General features: G+C 55.7%; 1 protein-coding gene across 1 annotated transcript; it reads right to left on the reverse strand.

Moving 5' to 3' along the window:
- Window positions 1–3011: 3011 nt before the first annotated feature.
- LMNA (lamin A/C) lies at window positions 3012–21638 on the reverse strand. Its single transcript, XM_014566985.2, has 12 exons — window positions 21044–21638; window positions 9902–10058; window positions 8432–8557; window positions 7994–8164; window positions 7682–7807; window positions 6921–7141; window positions 6605–6827; window positions 6036–6143; window positions 5810–5929; window positions 5284–5373; window positions 4245–4514; window positions 3012–3953 (listed from the first exon to the last, which is right to left on the reverse strand). The coding sequence occupies exons 1-12, from the start codon at window positions 21397–21399 to the stop codon at window positions 3927–3929; spliced, it is 1995 nt and encodes a 664-aa protein (XP_014422471.2). The 5' UTR covers window positions 21400–21638; the 3' UTR covers window positions 3012–3926.
- Window positions 21639–21752: the final 114 nt, after the last annotated feature.

Below are 21752 nucleotides of genomic sequence, written 5' to 3' on the forward strand. Positions count from 1 at the left end.
CAGCTGAGAGTGAGAAGTTTGAAGAGGGAGGAGAGGTGTGATATAGTCATCTGGAGAAAGGGGATGACAGGGCTAGGGACAGGAGTAGCAGTGGGGGCAGTACCAGGGGCGTGTGGTCATGAATTTAAAATAAGACCAATTAGCAGAATCATCAGGATTCCATCCTAAGAAATTACCTGAAATATTTAAAGAAAAGACATTCACTACAGCATTATTTACAATCATAAAATTGAGTATTAATCTAAATGTCCAGAGGAGGTGGTTAAATGAAGTGTTGTTTATTCATTCAGCCATTAAAAATGGCTGCAAAACACAAAATATTTGCAAAACATATGGCCTAATAGCTATAGATAGATAAAATGGAGAGGGAAACTTTCTCCCTTAAAGAATCAACTTAAAAAAGATAACTTTGCCAATAAAAAAAAATGAGCAAAAGGGATAGACACATGTTATTCACACCAGAAGAAATGCAAAAACCAATATACATGGATGCAAAAAAATTTCAGCGTCTTCAAAGAAATGCAATAGGAAACACTAATGAGCTATAATTATTTTCCTAACAAGTTGGCAAAGATGAAAACCGACAAAAATCCTGGTGTTGGGAAGAGTTTGGGGGAAAAGTGGGCTCTGTGGCAGGTGAGAATGGTTAAGGACCCAGTTTCTCTGGATGCCACTTGGCAATATTGTCAACTGCCTTTATAATATGTATACCTTTGACTCAGCCAGTCCCCTTCTTGGAATTTATTTCATGGAAATACCCAGAGATGCATGCAATAATGTCTGTTCCAGGACACATTATTTATAAACAACTGGTAGAAAACTGTAAGTATATTTCAAAATTGAAAAAAAGGTGCTTAGAGTCCTCCCCCCCTCCATAGTGTTCATAGTGGACTGGTTATCGCTGAGGAGTGGAAGTGGAGATAATGATTTTCTCCTTTCTCTTGTTCTACCCTCTCTATAATGGCCAAGTATTACATGATAGAAAAAGAATCAATGTAGGGGAGTTGATATAGCTCAGTGGTAGAGTGCATGCCTAGCGTGCGTGAGGTCCTGGGTTCAATCTCCAGTACCTCCATCAAATTAATAAATAAACCTAATTACCTGCCCCCCAATTTTTTAAAATCAGCGTTAGTTTTAAATAACCTTTATAAATTTTGTAATAACATTGGAAAGTGCTTATGCATGTTAACTGAGAAAAGCTGAGAAAAGCAGAATCAAAGTTTAAATCACAGTGAGATCTTGGCTATATAAAGTATATATTCAGGGGGAAAAATCTGGAAGGAAATCCATCCGTAGCCTCTGGGTGCTTGAAAAGGGATGACTTCTTTTTTCTTCTTTGTGATTACCTGTGTTTTCCGTTTTACTAGAGTGTGAGTTACATTTTAACTACAACGAAAAAATTTTTAATAGTCAAGCGTGGTCCGCTGTGTGTGGAGCATCACCTGGGTAACCACGTGCGCGACGCCGCAGCTGCGCGGAGTCAGAGCTGCGAATTCTACGGCGGGGGACAGCTTGCTGCAGTTTTTACAGACTTGCCTTATCCCTCGGCCCTCCTCCAGAGCAGGGTCCTTGCCTGCTGGTCCTGCTGTTTCCCAGTTCACCGTGCGCCATCCACGAGGTTCAGCTGGGTTGAGGGGCGAAGCTAAATGTGGGGATGTGGGGGGTGAGAAGAGGCACGGTAGGGGGTCAGGGGGCAGAACCCGAGTGGGTGGGGCTCTGGCGCCCCCGGGTGTCCAGCCCGGGAAGTGCATGTGGACACCCTTGGAAGGGACGACTCGGCTGATGCACCGGGGGCCACTGAGGCCTTCGCAGTGGGCTGGGAGAGGAAGTTTCCTTCTTCGAAGCTGTCCACCACAGGAAAAGACTGCTTCCTCAAGCCCACGCCCCATCATCTCAGCATCCCTCTCCCAGAGGCGCCTGGTCTCAGTCTGGGGCTTTCCTGCAGGACTTCGGATGCTTTTCTCCTCTCACTCATTTCGTTTCTCCGCAGTCCCAGACATGCTCTGTCTCACTGACTTTTGACTGGGGCAGGCTCAACTCCTCTGCTCCAGGGAGTATAAACTTGTATTTTATCATCACTATTTTTTTTCAGAGGGGGAGCATAATGTCACAGAAGCAGGGGTCTGCAGACAGGACCCTGGGATCTCTGCCACCTACCAGCTGCGTGGCTTTGTCAAGTTAACTCTGAGTCCCCATTTCCAGGGGCAAAGGGGACAATAACTACCTGCCAAGGTAGTATGAGGATCAAATGAAATAGCGCAGACACTTTGGAATCTATGAAGGGCCAGAGAAAGGTTGGTTTCTATAGCTCATTTTCCGTCTGGGGCCCTTTCCCTCAGCCTGGGGTTTTCATCCCTGGAGATTATAGGCCTCCCCCTCTGAGGCTCCTACTTCACCTGACACATCTCCTTGTCCACAGCAGTCCATGTTTTCTGGCAGGTCCCTGAGGACACTGACAGTGTTGTCTTGTTCATTTCCTTGTCCCCAAGCTGAACATGGAACGTGGCCCAAAGGGCCATTAACTGCTTGTTCACAAAGTCAGTCCTGCTCCTTTTCTGCTGCTCTCACTGGCTTCTACTCCCTCCTCCCCATCTGTCCTTGCCCCAGGTCCTGAGGTATCACACTACCCTCAGACTGGGTCCATATTGTATGTCTTAGGATTCATGCTGAGCTCAGGGCCCAGCATGTAGAAGGTGCTCAGTAAGTGCTGGCTGGCTGAAGGAAGGGAGAAAGGAAATCCCTCCTTGAGGGACTACCTCTCTGAGGGACTCACAGGGAGAGAGCCCCGCAGTGGGTGGGTGATGCTTATGTCAGAGGCTCTCCCCATCAGCCACCACTGGGTGCCCAGATGTGCACCTGAAGCTCTGAGGGCTTCACTGCACCTCCCCTAGAGCAGGGCCAAGGCTGGGCAGCGTGAGGATGCAGGAGACCAAGTGGGGCATGTGTATGTGTGTGTCTGCCCCTAGGAACACAGTGACGCCCACCAACAAAGACAGACACCACAAGCCAGGGATAGAAACAACTAGTGTATTGATTTGAGGAGGAGAGAAGGGGTGCAGATGGGAAATGGGAGGCAAGGGGCTCCTTAGTGTATGCCAAAACCCACTGCCGCCCACCCTCCACCCCTTCTCACCTTCCTCCTCTGGGGTGGGGCCCCAGCAGGCTCTCCCCCTTTCTAGTAGGTCTCCCTCTCCCTCCTCCCCTACACCCACTTGACTTTGACCTCCAGTGACTGGGCAGAGCCCACCCCCACCCCTCCAGCTCTAAAGCTGGGTGAAGGCAGGCTCAAACTAACATTTCCTCCCCCTTCTTCTACCTCCCACCTCATTCCCATCTCTTGTCTAAATAACATACAGAAAAAGCAAGCGCAGCTGGTACCTGGGAGAATCCAGTCACCCCGGGGCTGGGGGCAGGGGGGCTGGGAGCGGGGCAGGCGGAGGAGCCTCAGCCAGGTGTAGTGGAACGATGGGGGCTGGCCCAGGGGCCTGGCTCAGCCTTCCTCCCTTGGAGGCTGGCGGACAAGGCTCCACACCTGCCTCTCAGGCACCATGTCACAGGGTCCCCGGGGTGGGGGCAGCAGGCAGGGCAGAAAAGCAGAAACTAGGCTCTGTAAAAGCAGCCCTTTCCCTTGGCTCCCTCTTTGGTTTTAAGGCAGACTTGGAGTTTCCTGGAAGCAGGGAAAAGGACGGGGGACTTGAGATAGAAGCTTTTTTTTTTTTTTTGCGCTTGTTTTTCCTTCAGTATAAAACCACTGTAGAAAATAACTTCTCTTAGAAAAAAAAAAACAAAACATAGAAGAAAAAAAACCAAAGGGGCATTTTTCTTTGGCTTCAAGCCCCTTCCCATGAGGTGCAGGGCAGGGATGGGCATGAAGGGAGGAGGAAGCAGGAGGCCTCCGCCCCCACCCCTGCCTGGCAGGTCCCAGGTTACATGATTCGGCAGTTCTGGGGGCTCTAAGAGAGAAGAGACAAGAGAAGAGGTGTGAGCGGCAGGACCCAGCCGTGCCCTCCCTCCCCTTAACCCCAGCCCTGCCCCTGCCCTCCAATCTGGGGCTCAGACGGGAGGGGCAGGACGCAGGAGCAACCAACCAACCAGCTAAGATCTTAGGCTGCGGGGAGGAGGCTCCCACTCCCCCGGGCTGCGGAAGAGAAGGCTCTCCACCCCCTGCAGGGCCACCCTGTCCTAACCCTCAAGGACATGGGTCCTCTGCCCACAAGGGGTGTGGAGGCAGAGGGACAACTCACCTGGGTTCGGGGGCTGGAGTTGCCCAGGAGGTAGGAGCGGGTGACCAGGCTGTCCCCGAAGCTGCCACCCCCACTGCCCCCCACACTGCGGTAGCTGCGAGTGACTGTGACACTGGAGGCAGAGGAGCCAGAGGAGATGGATCCGCCCACCTGGGCTCCCGAGCCGCTGGCAGACGCCTTGTCGGCAGGCTGCCCGCACGTCCCGCACAGCACGGTGCGGGAGCGCAGGTTGTACTCGGCGGGGTCCCCCGAGCTGCTGCCGTGGGAGCCCTGAGGAGGGAGACAAGGCTCAGGCGGGACGGCGAGTCTGGGACTGACCACTCAGGCCCGACACCCAGGCTCTGCGCTCCTGCAGGCTCCTGTTGCCCGGCAGGAAGGTGGGGTTCTGTGCTCAAGTAACCTAACAGGGCGACCTAACTGGAGGGCCGGGACTGGGAAGAGGCAGGGAGGACATGCAAAGGGGGAAGGGTCAGGAAGACTTAGGGACAGGGAATGGGAGTTGTGGCTTTGACTCTGTCCTAGCTACTCTAAGTTTTAAGAGGGAAAGGAGAGTGAGCAAGCTTGTAGAGCAGCTGGCATGCAAAATTAATTGGGAAGGGGTGTGGGTAAGAGAGACTGTTCTCCCAGGAAAAGGGGTTAAAATGAGAGGCCATGCATGTGACAGGAATGGGGAGGGAACAAGAAAGGAGATGCATGCAACAGAAATGGGGGGAGAGAGGCAGGGCTGGGTGCCCCACATCTGTCCTCCCGTCCCTGTCCTGGGAGACAAATCCAGACCCTTGTCCACGGCTCCCATGGGAAGACTCCATGGCATCAGAAAGTTCCCACTCCCTTCCTTACCAGAGTAGGGCACCCAAACACCTGGGTTCCCTGTTCAAGGTATAGGGAGGAGAGAGAAGAAAAGCCAGGGCAGCGAGTGAAGTTCCAAAACATTCTTTAATGAAAAGATTTTTGGTGTGGGGAGGCCGGGGAGAGGCTGTCCCCAGGCCTGGCTGGGTGCCCCAGCGTGGGCTTGGCCTCAGCGGCGGCTGCCACTCACGTGGTGGTGATGGAGCAGGTCATCTCCATCCTCATCCTCGTCGTCCTCAACCACCGTCACTGAGCGCACCAGCTTGCGCATGGCCACCTCCTGCCGGGGAAACGAGACCAGGCCCAGGGGTTAGTGGGTCAGGGCAGCGGGGAGGGGTGTGGAGCCTATCCACCCACAGTGACCACTGAAGAATCTTCTCATGGTCTGCCCTCTGTCCAGCCTGCTGCTTACTCTGTCCTCTGTGGTACTGGAGCCAAGGAACCTGTTTCTACCCCACAGGGACACTGTCGACCTCTCTGGGTAGAAGCATGGTCTGCCTTTAACAAACCTCACTGTCTAACTTCCTCCCCTTCTGCTGCTGGGGGAGGTATCTTTGTGTTTGCCCACTGGGTGGAGAGTTTGGGGCCTGAGACTGCACAGGAAAGCTGGGAGAAAGTGGCCCTGAATGGGCTCCTTTGGGTTGGGGGCAGCTGGCTCCAACTTTGGACGTTGGGGGAGCCTCATCCAGCAAGAGGCCAGCCTGCGGCATACTCACTTCCCCAGTGGAGTTGATGAGAGCTGTGCGTAGGCTGTTTCCGCAGCCCCAGGTGTTCTGTGCCTTCCACACCAAGTCGGTAGGGGGGCTATGAGAGGCCCCAGCTCCTGCAGCCCAGATCTGGGGAGGGAGAATTAGAGAAGGGCACTCACTCCAGCACTCCCATCCTCAGGCCAACCTGTCCTCACCCAAGGCCACCCAGAGTCCGACACACCCTGCCACTCACCGTCACCACCTGCCCAGCCTTCAGAGTGAACTTTGGTGGGAAGCGGTAGGTCAGCAAGGGGTCATCTCCATTCTGGCGCTTGATCTGCCAGTTGCCCATGGACTGGTCCTGCCAGGGAGGAAAGGAGAAGGTGGAGGAGGCTCATACAGGCTCTTGGGTTTATCTCACTCAAGGGCTCAGGCAGGCCTCAGTCAGAGGCCTCTCCCTCTATTCTGCCTCTCCCTGCCCCTCTCCCTGCCTCAAGGATAACAGCCACGATCTGTGGGTGCTCATGTTGTGCCAAACACACTCAATACTTTCATCTTCCCAAGGACTCAGTTAGGGACTATCATTCATGCCCACTTTACAGATGAGGAAACTGATGCTCTGAGAGGTTAAATAATTTGCCTAAGGTCTCACAGCCAATGATGAGTCCTAGAGCCAGGCCTGGAACTAGGGTATAGAGGAGATAGCCACATTGGTCTGCCTCTGACAGGAGGAACAGCCCTCCCCTCAAACTTCCTCCCTTCACTTTTCAGGTGTCCTTCCTAACCCAGCTGTAGTCCCTTAGTCCTGACTTGGGGCCCTACCTCATTGGACTTGTTGCGCAGGCGCACGAATTTGCCCTCCTCGTCCACCTCCTCCACGGCCACGCGCCCGCTGGTGCGAGCGTGCTGGGAGAAGCTGCTACGGCTCTCGGTGGACTCTAGTTTGCGTTTTTTGGTGATGCTGCCCCCACTCTGTGTCTGGGAGGAGTGAGAGGCTGCACGGCCACGGCTGCGCTGCGAGGTGGGGCTGGGGGACAGGCGTAGCCTGCAGAGGGGGAGACAGAGAGGGGGGCCTAGTCAAGGCTGGTCGCAGGCCAGAGGTGGCGGCTAGCACCTCCCCAACTACTCTACAGCGCACCTCTCCTCCTCGCCCTCCAGGAGCTTGCGGTAGGCATGGATCTCCATGTCCAGGGCCAGCTTGATGTCCAGCAGCTCCTGGTACTCATCCAGCTGCTGCTGCATCCTTGCTCGCATTTCCGCCATCTCCCGCTCCTTATCCGCCAGCAGCCGCCGGCTGGTGTCACGCTCGCGGGCCAGTGAGTCCTCCAGGTCGCGCAGCTTCGCCTCCTTGGCTGCCAGCTAGGTGAGAGGGATGGGGGTCTGATGAGCTCCCAAGAGCCCCAGGCATGAAGACGCAAGGGGTAGGGGTCACCCAGCTACCGTCTCCAGTATCTCCAGGTTCCCATCAGAGCCTTTCATGGGCTCTAATGCGGCCTGGGCTGGTGACTGGGGAGTCCTCCATATCTAACTGAAATCTCTTAATCTGAGGCTGGAACCTATTTCCTTCTGCCACAAATGGCACAGCCAGCTAGAAGAACACTGATGCTTTTAACACCTCACATTGAGTCTGGTGGCAGAGCTATGAGTTAGGGATGGTAAGAACGATCTCCATATTCAAATGGGAAAACCACGGCTCTGAGGAGTGAAGGTCATACAGGCAAGATAAGAGGTAGTCATGGAATAGCAAACAGCTCATCTGACTCCAAATCCTAGGCTTCTTACTCAGTCTGTGGTCCTAGGGGCATGTTCGGTCCTCTACTCTCCCCTCCTCAGGACCTCCACCCTACATCCTGCACAGACTATTGGCTGATGGGGGAAGGGGTGAGATGGGACCATCACCTGCTTCTGGAGCTGGCTGAGCTGGGCCGAAAGGCTGTCGATGCGGATGCGGGACTGCTGCAGCTCCTCGTGGGCAGCCCCCACCAGGTTGCTGTTCCTCTCGGCTGACTGCCTGGCGTTATCCAGCTGGAGGGGAGGACGCAGGGTTAGGGCTGCAGGGATCGGGAGGACAGGAGGGAGGGAAGGGACCTGCGAAGGGCAGCACTGCTGCAGTCTCAGGTCCCAGGAATCCCCCACAGGACATCTCAGGGTGGGCAGAGGGGAGGGCTGCTGGGGGAAGGCGCACCAAGGGAGCCAGGGGAGAGCAAGCACCTTGGCAGAATAGGTCTTCTCCAGTTCCTTCTTATACTGCTCCACCTGGTCCTCGTGCTGGGCACGCAGCTCCTGCAGGGCGTCAGCCAGCCGGCTCTCAAACTCCCGCTGCTTCCCATTATCAATCTCCACCAGCCGAGTCTCATGGCGGCGCTTGGTCTCACGAAGCTCCTGGAAGGGTTGGACCCAGAAACCAAAATTAGAGCTAGTCTCTTGAGGATGAGACCCAGGTGGCCAAGTGCCCGGCCCAATCCTAACCCTGAGCAGAGCCACTGTAAGCCCCTCTTTAACCTCGGGGCTGGCCATCCCCCACTCTCCATCCTCTAGCACAAGGGAGTCAGGCAGGGGAGCTCTGCACACAGCTGATCCCCCAGCCCCAACTCTGATGACTGTCACGACCTAGCCCTAGTCCTCCAGTCTGCAGAGCGCAGTCCCCACCTCGCTGTAGATGTTCTTCTGGAAGTCCAGTTCCTCCTTCAGGGTCTGCAGCCTGTTCTCAGCATCCACCCGCCGCAGCATCTCATCCTGAAGTTGTTTCTTGGCCTCACCCAGGGCTGCCTCGAGCTGAGAGGAAGGGGGCAGAGGTCAGGGAGAGGGGTCATAGAACATCAGAGCAGGAAGGAAGCTGAGAAGTGGGGCTGTGAGAGCCTTGGATGCCCACAGTGGTAATGGTATCTACTCACTCACAGGAAGGATTCTGGGTAGGTACTGTGCTAAGAAAAAAAAAAGATAGTGTCCCCTCTCTTTCTACAACATAGCCACCGCAATAAAGGAAGTACGTCCACAGTATACAAGGGATGAGGGAAGGAACCAAAGTGTGCCTGGGGTGGTAAAGGGGATTCTGGGAAGGGCTCCAAGAGGCTAAGCTCTGAAAGCTGGGTTGGTGGGGCCTGGGGAGGGACACTGCCGTGACTGCAGGGGCAGAAAGGAGCGAGTGCAAAGGCACAGAGGCAGGAAGGCACACACGTGCACCTCAGGGTCTTCAGAAGGCTCAGTACTGCTGAAGCTTCAAGGACAGGGCCCAGGGGGAGCATGATGGCAAAAGTGGCCAGACTGGAAGGCAGGAACTGGGTCATGGAGAGATGCAACCTCATCTGCCACAAAAAGATCCTCTGAAGCTTGAGCAGGGGAGCATCTTTCTTAGATCTTCATCTTAGAAAGCAAAAGCTGGCCAGTGCAGCGGGGAAGGGCTGGGGGGCAGGGCAGAGCTGGAAGCAGGAGACCTGGGAGAATGGCCCAGCCCTGGTTTTGAAGTCAACCCACTGGCATTCTCTGGTCTCTCCACAGTGCACCATGGTGGCAGGGCCTGGGAGGGGAGGGGAGGGGAGGGGAGAGAGCCCAGGACAGATGTTTAGCAAGTGACTCCAGTCCTGGCTCTGCTCTGAGCAGATGAGGCTGTGAGGCTGGGAATAAGCCAGCATCTTTGATTCTGTTCCTTAGCTTGTAACGTGAGAGATTAGAGGCTAGAATAGATAGCAAAGTGTTTTGAAAGTAGAGACCACCATACACATGCCAAGCATTAAGAACATGGTCCATATGTGATTAACCATCAGCTCCCAACTCTGGGCTCTGTGGGTGGTCTACACTCCTCTCCTGTCTTCCAGAGAGGTCACAGCTCTCTATAGGAGGGCCAAACCAGGAGGGATCCAGGGCCAGGCACAATTCACTGCAAAGTTGAATGGAAAGAGCTTGTGGATTCTTTTAAATTCACCGTGCTAGACGCCACAGGCCACAAAGAAGGAAGAAGTGCTGTCTGAATGGGTACAACGACGCTAGGACACGATTGGTTCTGATGCTGTGCAGCAGGTCAGACCAGGCAGCTCTTGAGAGCACCTGGGGTGGAAGAGTGTGCATTTGTTTGGGGGTGGGGGGCCAGAGATGTCTGGTGGGGTCACAGGCAGGCCTCACCTTGGCTACTTGCCCCCGCAGGTCATGCAGCTCGCCCTCCAGCGTACGCTTCTCGCTGAGAGCAGTGCTCAGCGCTGCCTCCTTGGAGTTGAGCAGAGCCTCCAGGTCCTTGAGCCGGGCCTGGGCGGCCATCAAGTCTCCCTCCTTCTTGGTATTGCTAAAGAAGCAAGGGAAGAGTGGGCTTAAGAGAAGGAGTCTGTGTCCCTAGAGAGAGCCAGGTCCCCCAGGAAGAGAGACAAGTCACTTCCTGGGAGGTCAGCTGTGGGGTCCGGCCCTGCTGTCCCTCAAACTGCCAGGAGAGGGCATCCTTGGCCTTGGTTTGTTTGCATCTGCCTGCCTCTGGGGCTGGACTCCCACTTCCCCCAAGGTCCCCTAAACCCCCTTCCTGCTTCTCCACCCTTCCCATGACTCAGTGCTCAGGAACGTGCCTAGGGCCAAGGGCAAAGCTGGATCCCGTGAGATGAATGCTTTTCCCTCTCCCCCCTCCCATTCCTTCCCAAAGAGACAGAGCCACCTTTGTCTCCTGCCCCTTCCCACATAGGGCCTTAACCTTCTCCCCCCTGACTCCACACACCTTCCATTCAGCTAAACCTCCTTCCCTGCGGGGACGCAGACAGCCAGGCTCCCAGCCCCGGGGTCCATGGGTCCCTAATGCTTCTCAGCCTGAGCCCTAAACAGGCCGGTCACCTCCTCTAGTCCCTTTTACACACCAGGGACTGTGGGGAGGAAAAGTCTGGTTAAAACTTAGGGAGACCTGGGATGAGGACAACCAGGAATGATACTGACCCCTTTTGCAAACCCAGTCTGGTCCCCTGACCTGGGCAGAGCACAGGGTTTCCAGCCTCCCTCCCTCTGGGCCTCATCAGAGTCTAAGATTGCTGAGCCAGACCACTGACTACAAGCCTCATCATCTGGCTCCAGATGTGGCCCCCAGGCCTCCAAGTCCATCTGGGCTCCAGCCTTGAACCTCCCCACTCCTCAAATTGGATAAAGCTTTTCCTAGAACCAACCAAACAGGGGTTGCCTTGGACTTCCCTCCCTTTCTGGGCCCATGATTATTTTTGCTGGACAGTGACCTAGAGAAATAGAGGGGTCCCATTTTCTTAAAGACCTCTGAGGAATCCAAGAGATTTCCAGATATAATGATCCCTTCACCAGTGCACGGTGAGAGAAAGCACTAGACCCAGGGAGTGGAAGGAAAGATCAAGGGGCCTGGGCCCAGCTGCCATCTGTAATTCATCAGACTTCAAGCACAACCCAACCATGGCAGATGGAAAAAAGGAAAACCAAACGTGGGCAGGGGGAAAAATCTATCCTGGAAAGGAGAAAAGTGGCCCTGCCAACATTTTTCTCCTACCACCAAAGCCCTCAGCTCCAAGAGACCCAACAATTCACTGTGAAGCAGGACGGAGAAGGCTAGACTCGAGGAAGCCCTGGAGGGAGGGGCCGAGACTGAGGCCGTGTTCTTCTGCCACCAGCTCAGGAGATTTCAAATAGGAGTCACCTCCCCTCTGACTGGGCTCCACTGGGAGGGGAACAGAGCAACGCCCAGACAGGCAGGGGAAGGACACAAAGACCTGGAGGGAGGGCCCCTAGCCTGCACACTTGCTCTGTCCAGGCCTCTGGCCACATCTCAGAACAAGCTGTTTCATGCAACAGTGTCTGTCTCCCGTGAAAAGAGGCCCTTCCAGATCTGGAGGATGTCTCCCCTCCTCCGTCTCAGCCAGAAAAGCTAAAAATAAAGTCAAAACCCAGCTCAGGTTTTGGCTGCCATCCGCCCCAGCCCCTGGCTGGGAGCACAGCCCCAACTTTCCATGACTTCAGAACTTTTCCGAAGCTGAGGCAGCTGCAGGGGGAGGAGGGAAAAAGAAGAAAAACCGCTGGTAAAGTGAAGCGACGCGGCAGACATAGATTCCGAGCTCCTTGGGCCTACTCCAAGGCTGGCAGGGACTTCCCAGAAGAGGCCTCTCTATCCTGCAGGCGAACGACAGCAGCTGGCTGTGCTGGGAGGCTCTCTGAATTTAGAGAACTAGAAGGAGCTTAGCGAAGGTTCAGCTTAACCCCCTCCTTTTACAGATGAGGAAACTGAGGCGCAGAGGAGGAAGGTGAGGGGTCCAGTGGCAAGCACAGCAAGCAGCTACGGGGACCTGGGAGGGGTCATCGTCAGTTCTGGCTACTGATCAGGACTCCTCCTCCTCCACTGCCTTTCTTGGCCACAGGTCTACAGAGAGCCGAGAAGTCAGCAGGAGAAAGAAGGCTCCCAGATCCAGCCAGCCTGAGCTGGGAGAATCAGGAAGGAGTGACAGGATGCCTTCAAAAGACATCTCAAGATGTCTCTTCCTTAGTCCCGCCTCCTCTGCCTCCTCAGACACCAGGAGACTCCAGGAGTTCTCCTTGGAAATACCTTTCCTGCAACAGTGCCAGGCAGACAGCGGAAAACAGAGCTGCGTGGTCCCTGCCCTCAGGGAGCTCAGTCTGACAACTGCAGGATTTTGTCCTTCACTAACCTCTTTACTTCCTACTGCTCCCAAAGGTGGGGTGGTAGTAATACTAATACTAACATAATAGCAGCAAACAGAGCTGATTGTGTACCAGGCATTGCTCTAAACAGCACAATGTTCATTCAATCTCCACAGCTTTCCTGTGAGACAGGGGCTATTACTACGTGATTGAGGAAACTGAGGAACAGAGAGCTATGTCCAGGGACCTGCAGCAAGTCAGGAGCAGAGCTGGAAATCTGCGCGGTGCTGCTCGGGGCACCTGCCACGCTGTGATAGCCTCCAAAGAAATTAAGGTGGCTATTTTCCCCTTCCCTCCTGGAGGCTTTGATTAGCACTTAAAAGAGATGCAGAGAAAGGACTAAGACACACCCTATAGATGAGGGAAACCACGAGCCAAGAGAGGGAAGCGAGTTAGAGCCCTTGTGGTTTTCTCAGTTAGGCTTGGGGAGCTCCCCTCTGCGGGGAAGAAGCCACTATCACCCATGGGCTCATGACTCAGACCTCAGGAGCTCTGTGGCTAGGGAGCCACACGCACTCCCCAAGAGCCCAGTGCCTCTCCTACCTCCCCCCGAGTCTTGCCTGCCCACCGGCTCTGAACGCCATTCCTTCCCTAGTTGGGGTCTTCAGGGACCCGGCAGGGACCACAAGCAGACACTGGCCAAGTGTGCAGGCCAGGGTGGTGGTGCCGCCCATGCCCGAGTCCACTGGGAGCTGGCAGTGGGAAAGCTGGGCACGGCACGTGCTGACTGCCACCCCGCACTGGGCTGGCAGGGAGGACAGGGTGGGCAGGCAAGGGGAGCTGGAAGGGTGGGAACCAGGGGCTCCACAGGTGACTCATCCTCAAGCAGACAACACCCAGGCAGGGTCGGGAAATCCTCTAGTGCTCACAGGGGAGACCCTGGCTTTCCCCGCATCCTGCCCCAGGCCCTGTGCCATGCCAGTGGGAGGCTCTCTCCCTCCCAGAGGGAGGAGCCAGCCAGGCTCCTCCAGCACAGGAGTGGCTCCCCATCCCAGCGAGCTCGTGAGGCAACAAGGGCTGGGCATCCTGTTTCTAACTCTTCCCACAGCTGGCAAGTCTGACCTCCAAAGGAGGGATGAGTGGGGTGGGGGAGGGCAGGGTAGCAGAGAGGAAAAGAATAAGGTAGAAAGGAGAGCTGGGAGCTGGCTGGTGTGGCCCAGTCTGGGGCTCCGTTAGGCTGAAGCTGGCGGGATAGGGAAGCCCGCTCCAGGGCCATGGCAGGCCAGGACTCTGGGGCTGCTCTGGGGGAAGAAAGGCACCAGCACAGGAAAGGGGCTGAGTGGGCACTGGGCCAGGCACTGACCCGCCCGCTGAGTCACCCTCCTCAGGCCAGTCTGGATGCCAGATGTGGAAGCCAGGGCCAATCACCAGCCTGTTTGGGCCTGGTTGCTGGGAGCAACTCGCTAGGCCCCGAGATACAGAGGCACCCATTTCCTCCCCTGGGCTGAGGAAGAGACTGGGGGAGCAGAGACATCGGACTGGGGCTAAAAATAAGAAATGGGAGGGGAAGATGGCGGAGGGGGCGGTGGAGGGGCTCCCTCAGACCCACACCCCAGCCTCACCGGCCCTCGGAGTTCCCCATGGCGGCGCAGACGGACCGGGAGGGGGAGGGGAGGCCGGCGAGCAGAGGTCTCTGAGCCGCATTTCCCGCCTCCCAGGAAAGGGCGCCCCCTGTGGCTGGGCAGGGCAGGGCAGGCCAGGGCTGGGCGCTTAGCGGGGAGTCCCAGCCTTCCTGGCTGGACGAGAGCTTTACCCTACCCACCTAGACGTCTAGACCTCTGCCCAGGCGGACTTCCTGCCAGGTGACAGGGCGTCGCCTGCGGCCACCCCAAGCCGGGTCTCACGTTCCTGCCACCCCTCCTTTTGTTCCAGCAACTCCTCCCACTGAAATGCATCCTTCCCTCCTTTCTCCTCTCCAAATCCAGGCCCCAACCTCAGCTGAGCCCTGCCTCAGCCCTGTGCCTCCAGCTCCAGTCGCACCCTCTTCTCCTCTCCCAACTGCCCATGGCTGTTGTTGTACCTGCCGGTTTATTCTCTTTCCACTGATGCTATAAGGTGTCTCAGTGCTTTTTCTGTATGTCCCCAAATGCCCTGAGACTAGGGAGTTCATATGCTCAAGGCTTCTAGGGGGACCTCCCCCTGGACTGACTCCTGCCCTTTTACAAATGGAGAAACCAAGGCCTGGAGAAAGGCAGGCTCAGACCCTAAAAACCTGCCACCAGGTCACCTGAGGACATTCACAGCAGACAGGGGACAGACACAGAAAATGGTGTGACGCATGTGATGGGCACAGAAAGCAGACAGAGACAGCCAAGAAGAGAGCCTGGGAGACACTTCGACCCGGCTCAATTGCTGGGAGACAACCTTGTCAGAGAGCGATGACACAGAGACCTAGTGAAACAGCCCTCAAACGTCACACACTCCCATAGCTGAGGTGTGATAGTCCCCCACCCCCAAAAGTAACCACTGCTTGGTTTCTTGGCTGGTCTGTGGGTCCGCCATCACTTTCAGGTAAGGGCGGGATGTGGGAAGGCTGGGACATCTGGTTTCCCACTCTGGCATTCAAGGCGCCATTGCTCTCTGGAAAGGAGACCTCAAAGAGAGGAACTGAAGGGGGCAGGTGTTTCAGAGACTTAGAAAATCCTTGAGCCTTCCCCCAAACCCTACTCTATGAAGTTCTGAATGTCTGACACCTAGAAAGCACATGGGAGACCTCCAGTATGGACCTCCCCACACAGGCACATGCACCCACAGCAGGCACGCCTCGGCTCTGCTTCCGAGTGCCTCCGTTGGGTGTGACACCCGCCACATATGCACAGGGTCTGAGGGCCCTCAGATCCCCTTCCAGAACTGCCAGGCTCCCAGCTGTCTTCGCCCCAGACAAAGCCAGGTCTCAATTCCAAGCAGAGGGAGGGTTGGGATGGGGGAACTGGTGCTGAGAAGGGGGATAGGAGGCCTGTTGACATGTTCAGACGCAACTCCAGCAGAGGCGCTGGGGCTGGCAGGGGGCCAGGCCTGAGTCACAGCTGCTGGGTGTATCAACGTGGCATTGCACAGAGGCAGGAGAGGCCTGCAGCCAGAGGCTAGGGCGCTGGGGTCCTGGACAACAGGCAGCTGGCTTCCTGACCAACCGTTCCCTCCAGGTTTCCCCTGCCAAATTCTACTTCCCTTCTTTCTGGCTCGTCTCTCCAGAAATCATTCCTCGGTTGTCAAAAAATGCAGCGGTGAGGCCTGAGAACAGACCAAAAGAAGTGGGGGCATGGAGGGGAGAAGGGTGGCCTAGGAAGAGGTAGAATGTACTGGGGGTGGGAGGGAGGGAGGCCACTGGCCAAAAGGACAGACATTTAGGGGATCCCCACAAGAAAGCGACTCATCAGTCCCTTCTTAGGATGAATTAACCCTCCATCTGGCAGCTCCTGGTTATTAACCCTGACAAGAGCAGGAGGGGGTGGGAGCCACACCCCGAAATCGAGAAAGGAAGTGGAGGAGGACCTAGGAGTTCTGGTCCCACTGCATTCCAGCTCCAGCCTAGGAAGATGCAATGCTCTCTCCCAGCCAGCAGAGGGTGGCAGCGTTAGAGCTTCAGAGGAGGAAGAGGGTGCCTTGGCGATCCCAAACAGCCTCCCCTCAACTGCCAAGAACTGGGCCCCTCCAAATGAAGGGTCTCTAGCTCCCCTAAGCCAGCCCTAAGGGGACTCCTGTGTTCTTCCCCCCTCCACTTGTCCCCCACCTGATTCAGACCCTCATCCTTCTGGCTGCCACTTTACAAGAACACCCACCGTTGCTCTCAAGAAAGGGCCACCCCTCAGCCTTTTTATCTCACTGGACAAGCTCAGGGTCTCCCGTCCACTCTCTAATCTGCCTTCTACTGTGACTCAGCTCCTCTGCCGGGCCTGGGATCCCAGCCAGAATTATTCCTGGCTTTGACAGGCAGGATTCAGGCTTCCTCTCCCACAAACGGACAAGGGGAGCCCCTGCCCCCTTACCCTGTCCTGCCTCCTTCCCAAACTGTCCCATTCCTTGAGAGATAGTTAAGGACCAAGAACTCCTCACAGCCCTGGCCTCTGGTTGGGGGAGCCAGAATGGGCGCAGGAAGGGTAGAAGGTGGGCAGTTCAAGGTCACCCTGCACGTCCCTCTGGCTCTGGGCTCACGCTGTCTAATCCTGGCCAGCACTAAGGTAACAGTCCTGCCTTTCCCAGGTCCTCCCTTCTACCCCTAACCCAAGTCCGTGGGACTCTCCCTCTCCCACAAGATATAGCCTACATGATACGTCCTGAAGGGAGAGGTATTAAAAACGTAGTGTCCTTTCTTACTAGCAATAAAAACAAGGCATCAGCCAAGAGTGTAATGTCGTAAATTAACTGTTTCTAACAAACTTTAAGAAATAGAGAAGGGTGTTAGTACTTTTAATTCCACAACTTGGTGGAATTATTTCTGTTGAGAATGGCATTGGCTAATAATTATATTCGATTTTAATATTTATGGCTTGGTATTTTTAGAGGACTGTTTTCTCACTTTGTGGGGCACTGTACTACTTTGGAACTGGAGAGATTTCTGGGGACCTTCTGCCCTAACCCCTTTCTTTTATAGCTAGGGAAGTCCAGAGAGGGGAAGTGATTTGCTCAAGGTCGCACAGCAATTTAGTGGCAGGGCCAAGCCTAGAACTAAGGACACTGAGGGCCAGGGCTGTTTCTACTGCCTCACACTACCTGTCATTTTGGCCGTGGCCCACTTTGCCTCTTGTTAATGGGTAGGAAACCCTGCAACCTCCCCGAAGAACCTCTTTCCCGCTATCTCCAAGAATATTAGAGCTCGGCCTGTGTCATCTTCAGTACACTGGGCCCAAGGAGGTAAGAACAGGATGAACTGCCTCAGTGTCTGGGCCTCTGAGCCAGACCTGGTCTTGGCTGCTGCAGCTGCTTGAGGTGGTGAGGGGCTGGGGAGGAGGGAGGCGAGGTCAGGGGAGAGCAGAGGGCACAGCTGGTAGGTGAAGGCATCTCCTACCAGTTGTCCCCCCAGCTGTCCCTGGCTTCAGCCCTGACACTGAGCTACTGAATCACTGGGGGTGGGACTGGGAGTGAGGACAATGGGCATGTCTCATGCAAGAGTAAGTCTCAGATTCCTGGAGGCCAGGGGATGTGCCAACCAGGGGCATCAATCGTGGGAAGGCAATTGGGGCCCTAGGACCCTCCTTAAGTATTTACTGCTCCGCTCCCAAGGTTAGCTGCATCTTCTTTTCATCTGAATGAGAATGTGGACTTGTGGTGGGGGTGGGGGGGTGGAGATAATGGAGATAACACCTGGAGTTCCCTCAGGTGAGGACTGGGACCCAGGTATGTTTAAAGGTCTCCATCCCCGTTATCCTTATGTATCTGCCAAAAGACATAGCCTTCTGCAAATCCAGGTAGACAATTCCCATGACAAGTCCCAAGACAGTCTCAAGACAGGAATCACCAGCATCCCAGAGCTCTGTCTCATGGTCCATGGCCTGGCAGGCCTTTCCAGGTACAGGCTGGGGCAAAGGCTATTAAGAGTTAATAGGCCCTAAAGGACAGCAGAACATTAAGGCAACACTGGTCCCAGAGCAGAATCTCCAGACAGCAGGAGGGGGCCTCAGTCACCCCATCCACCTTCTAGAGTCTCCAAACTGTCCCCTAAGCTAGAGAAGTAAGGTTTAATGGTATGAGCACTCAACTGGAAGTCAGTGGCTTGTGTTCAAGTCCTGACCTGTCACTCCCTTGCTGTGTGACATGGGACAAGCCTCTGCACCTCTCTGGCTTTGGCTATTCTTATCCTGATAAGAGCTTGGATCAACCTGGGCCTGCAGGTCCCTGCCTGTTACTACTGGGGCCACATAAGGCGGGCAATTCAGGAAGTTATCAGGCACCCAGGCCTTGTCCAGTGGGGAAGAGGTGCTTCTGCTTTGTGGGCCTGGGATCTCCCCAATTCTGACTCAGCCTTCCTCCTCCAGTTCCGCATGGGAAGACACAGACCCTGGCACCATCCTGCAGCCTAAGCCTATAACTCTGGACTCAACTCTAGAGCTACTTGTGCATACTGCCCGCCAGGAGCCCCGGTTCCGTACCACCACCAGAGGTCCTAAGGAAGGAGGCAGGAAAGGATCCCAGGATGCAGTGGGGAGCAGGGAGCAGAAGATGCAGACATTCAGGCCCCCATCTCTCCTTTTAAGACATCTGCTGTCTCCACCCTATCTCCTGCTATCTCTTGTAAAGCCACCAGGGTTGGAGGGAGGGGGGAAGCTTCTGAGTCATCCACCCAGCTGCCCTGCCTGGGGTGGGGCCTAGCTCCAAGCCTGGACCCCAGGCAGGCCTTCCCTGATACTTTTAACCTCCTCATTCTTCCCACACTTAGGTGTCCAAATCCCTCTGGCTCCAGAGCAGAGAATGTGTGTATGTGTTTGTGGGCAGGGGGAGTGTTTCTGCTTGGAGCCTATAACCTAACCTGACAAGAGGGTACCCCAAACCCCTGGGTGTGGTCAAGGTACTCAGGCTGGGCCAGGAATCACCACAAGATCTTACAGACAGCTCTGCATCCCAACCCAAAGCCTGGCCCTGAACTCTGAGCTCTAATTAAACATTAAACCAGACAACACCTTCTCTCTAGGCTTTAGTGGGAGGAGTTAGGACAATGCCTTTCTTCCTCTCCTAAATTCTTCATTCCACTCTTGACCTCACCCTGAGCACTGCAGACACAAAAGGTAGGAACAGTTCTTGGCTTCTCTCACTGGGGACATGGAACGGGACAGGCACCCGTGTCTGAACCCCCTTTATCTCCATCCTGCCTCCCATCAGCCTAGAATCCAGGTGTGCAAACCTACCCCCCTTTTCCGGAAGCCCAGCCTCCCCAGCCAGGATCAGCGGGGGAGAAGAGGCAGGTGGCTAAATATAACAAGTACACACACCACCCCCGGCCCTGCCCCACGTGCACACACACCCGCCTGGTGTCCCAGGCCTGGACAGCTGCACCAAGAGGCAGAGGAGACAGTCTGGCGTGGCTGGGTGAGCAAGAGACCTTAGACTCCACTCGTCCTGTTCCCTGATCAACATCTTCCCCCGAAAAAGATCTGCAAGGTAGTAGTTTGGTAGTTGAGTGGACTAGTTTAAGACACTAATTCTCTGGGACTCCTCTAGCTTGCCTGTCTGTCCTGCTAAGTTATTCATGTCACCAGTGGACAAAGACAGGGGTGATCCCTGTCAACAGAAATACAGTCGACCTATCTTCCACACAGTTTCCATCTACTCTTCACGAGGGGATGGATCTGCCACACCCACCATGCCTAGGGCAGGGGGTGAGCAAAGGAGTATAAAGAGCATGGAATACATAGAGGTTCTGGGAAGCCCATGAGTTTGGAGACGAAAGGGGAAAGAAAGGAAGTCAAACCATAGGGCCCCCTCCACCATCCACCAGGGATCTCCAAGCACCATTAGTGCTCTTTGGCTAAGGTCTTCAACAGAGAAAAGGAGAACAGAGAGTAGGAAAAACAAATTCTTGAGGGGCCAAAGAGGGCCTAAATTTCCCAGCTCCAAAGGCCTTTTTAGAAAAGAGGGAGGAGCCAAGGAGGGTGCGGTAGGGTGGGGCAGGGATGGGTGAGGTAGGAGTGGCCTGAAGCTTCCAACGGCTGGATTTCAAAAATGTCATTGTATTCCAGTAGTTTAATAAGGCAAAGATTAAAAAAAAAAAAAAATCAGTGGCTGAGAGGACGGGCCAGAGCAAAGATTGCTCGGCTTGGCTGGGAAAATGAAAGTGGTTCATCCCAAGGAAGGAGGCAGGGAGGGACAGGGCCCCTGATCTGACCCTCAAAGTCTCCAGGCAGAGGGCCAGGGGGGCGTGCAGACCTGGGCATAGCACAACTTCCTGAGCTGGAGCCTCTGCCCTGTCTCCCTCCCTCCCTTGCATTCCTGGGCCAAGCAGGCCAAGGGCTGTGGGAGCTGCGGGGGAGCCAGCCACTCTCCTGGAGCTGTTTGGTGGGCCTGTCAGAGTCTAGGGAAGGTCCCAGCCACGCAGGGAGTGAGGGAGAGCTTCCCAACTCTTAGAAAGAACCTTGGAAAGGGTTGTGCCAAGGAGGCCATTGCCATACCCCCACAAGGGAAAAAGGGTCAACCTGCCTTGGAGACCTCTTTCCAGCACCACTGGACATCTGTCGGCTTGTGAGCTTTGTCTTAGTGGGTGTCATGTGTTCAAAGCCAGGCTGGGGGAAGTTGGCTCAGTGCCAAACCTGCCAAGAAAGTTCTAACAGGACCCTTTCACCCACTCCAACGTATCCTGGGTGCCCAGATTTCTTAGCCAGGGCCAGTTCGGCTTTGCCCAAGGCCTTCCTCCAGGCCCCAAAAGGCTGGTAAATCTCACCCTGCCACCAGTCCCTACTAGGCCCAGGTGCCCCCTCATAGCTTATATACTCCACCCTCTCCCAGAGACCCTTCCCCACTCTGTCCTGTCTTGACAATTTCCCTTGGCACTGCCAGTCACCGCTGGGGGCAGTTCCGGGGAGGGAGGAGACTACATGGCAAAGTTATCAGCCGCCTGGTGCCGGGCTGGGGCGACAGTCCACTGGCCCTCTCTGCTCCTCCCTGCCCCGCACACCGCCACCTGGGCGCACTCACCGTGCTTTGAGCTCCTTGAACTCCTCGCGCACTTTGCTCAGCTCCAGCTGCAGGCGGGCACGCTCCTTTGCCACCGAGTCAAGGGTCTTGCGGGCATCCCCGAGTTCGGCCTCGTAGGCGGCCTTGATGCCGGACACCTCGCGGCTGACTACCTCCTCAGACTCAGTGATGCGAAGGCGCAGACCTGCATTCTCCGTCTCCAGCGAGCGCACACGGTCGATGTAGACCGCCAAGCGGTCGTTGAGCTCCTGCAGGTCCTCCTTCTCCTGCAGTCGGGTGATGCGGGTGGGCGACAGCGGGGTGGAGCTGGCCTGCGCCCCGCTGCGGGTGGCGCGCCGCTGGGACGGGGTCTCCATGGCCGGCAGGGTGGCAGCGCTGCCCGCGGGGCAGAGGTCCCGAGAAGGGCACGGGTTTCAGGCAGAAGGACAGAGACTGCTCGGGGTGGGAGCGCGCCGGCCGGCTGGCTCTCAGCTTGCTCTTGGCAGACGTGGGGATCTGGGCCGGGAGCTGTCGACCTCAGGATCTGGGTTGGCCGGTGTGGATGCGGCGCTCCCGCGAACACTCTGAGTCACCGGCACCCGAGCAAAGGCTCTAATAGGTCTAGGGAATGGGAGGAGGGGCTACTGCTCTTAAAGGGGCCGTCACATACCCACAGTGGTGGGGGAGGGAGAGATGAGGAGAGAAGAGGACCGCCTGGCTGTGGTGGAGT

Source organism: Camelus ferus, chromosome 21, assembly GCF_009834535.1.
Source record: "Camelus ferus isolate YT-003-E chromosome 21, BCGSAC_Cfer_1.0, whole genome shotgun sequence".
Taxonomy (NCBI): domain Eukaryota; kingdom Metazoa; phylum Chordata; class Mammalia; order Artiodactyla; family Camelidae; genus Camelus; species Camelus ferus.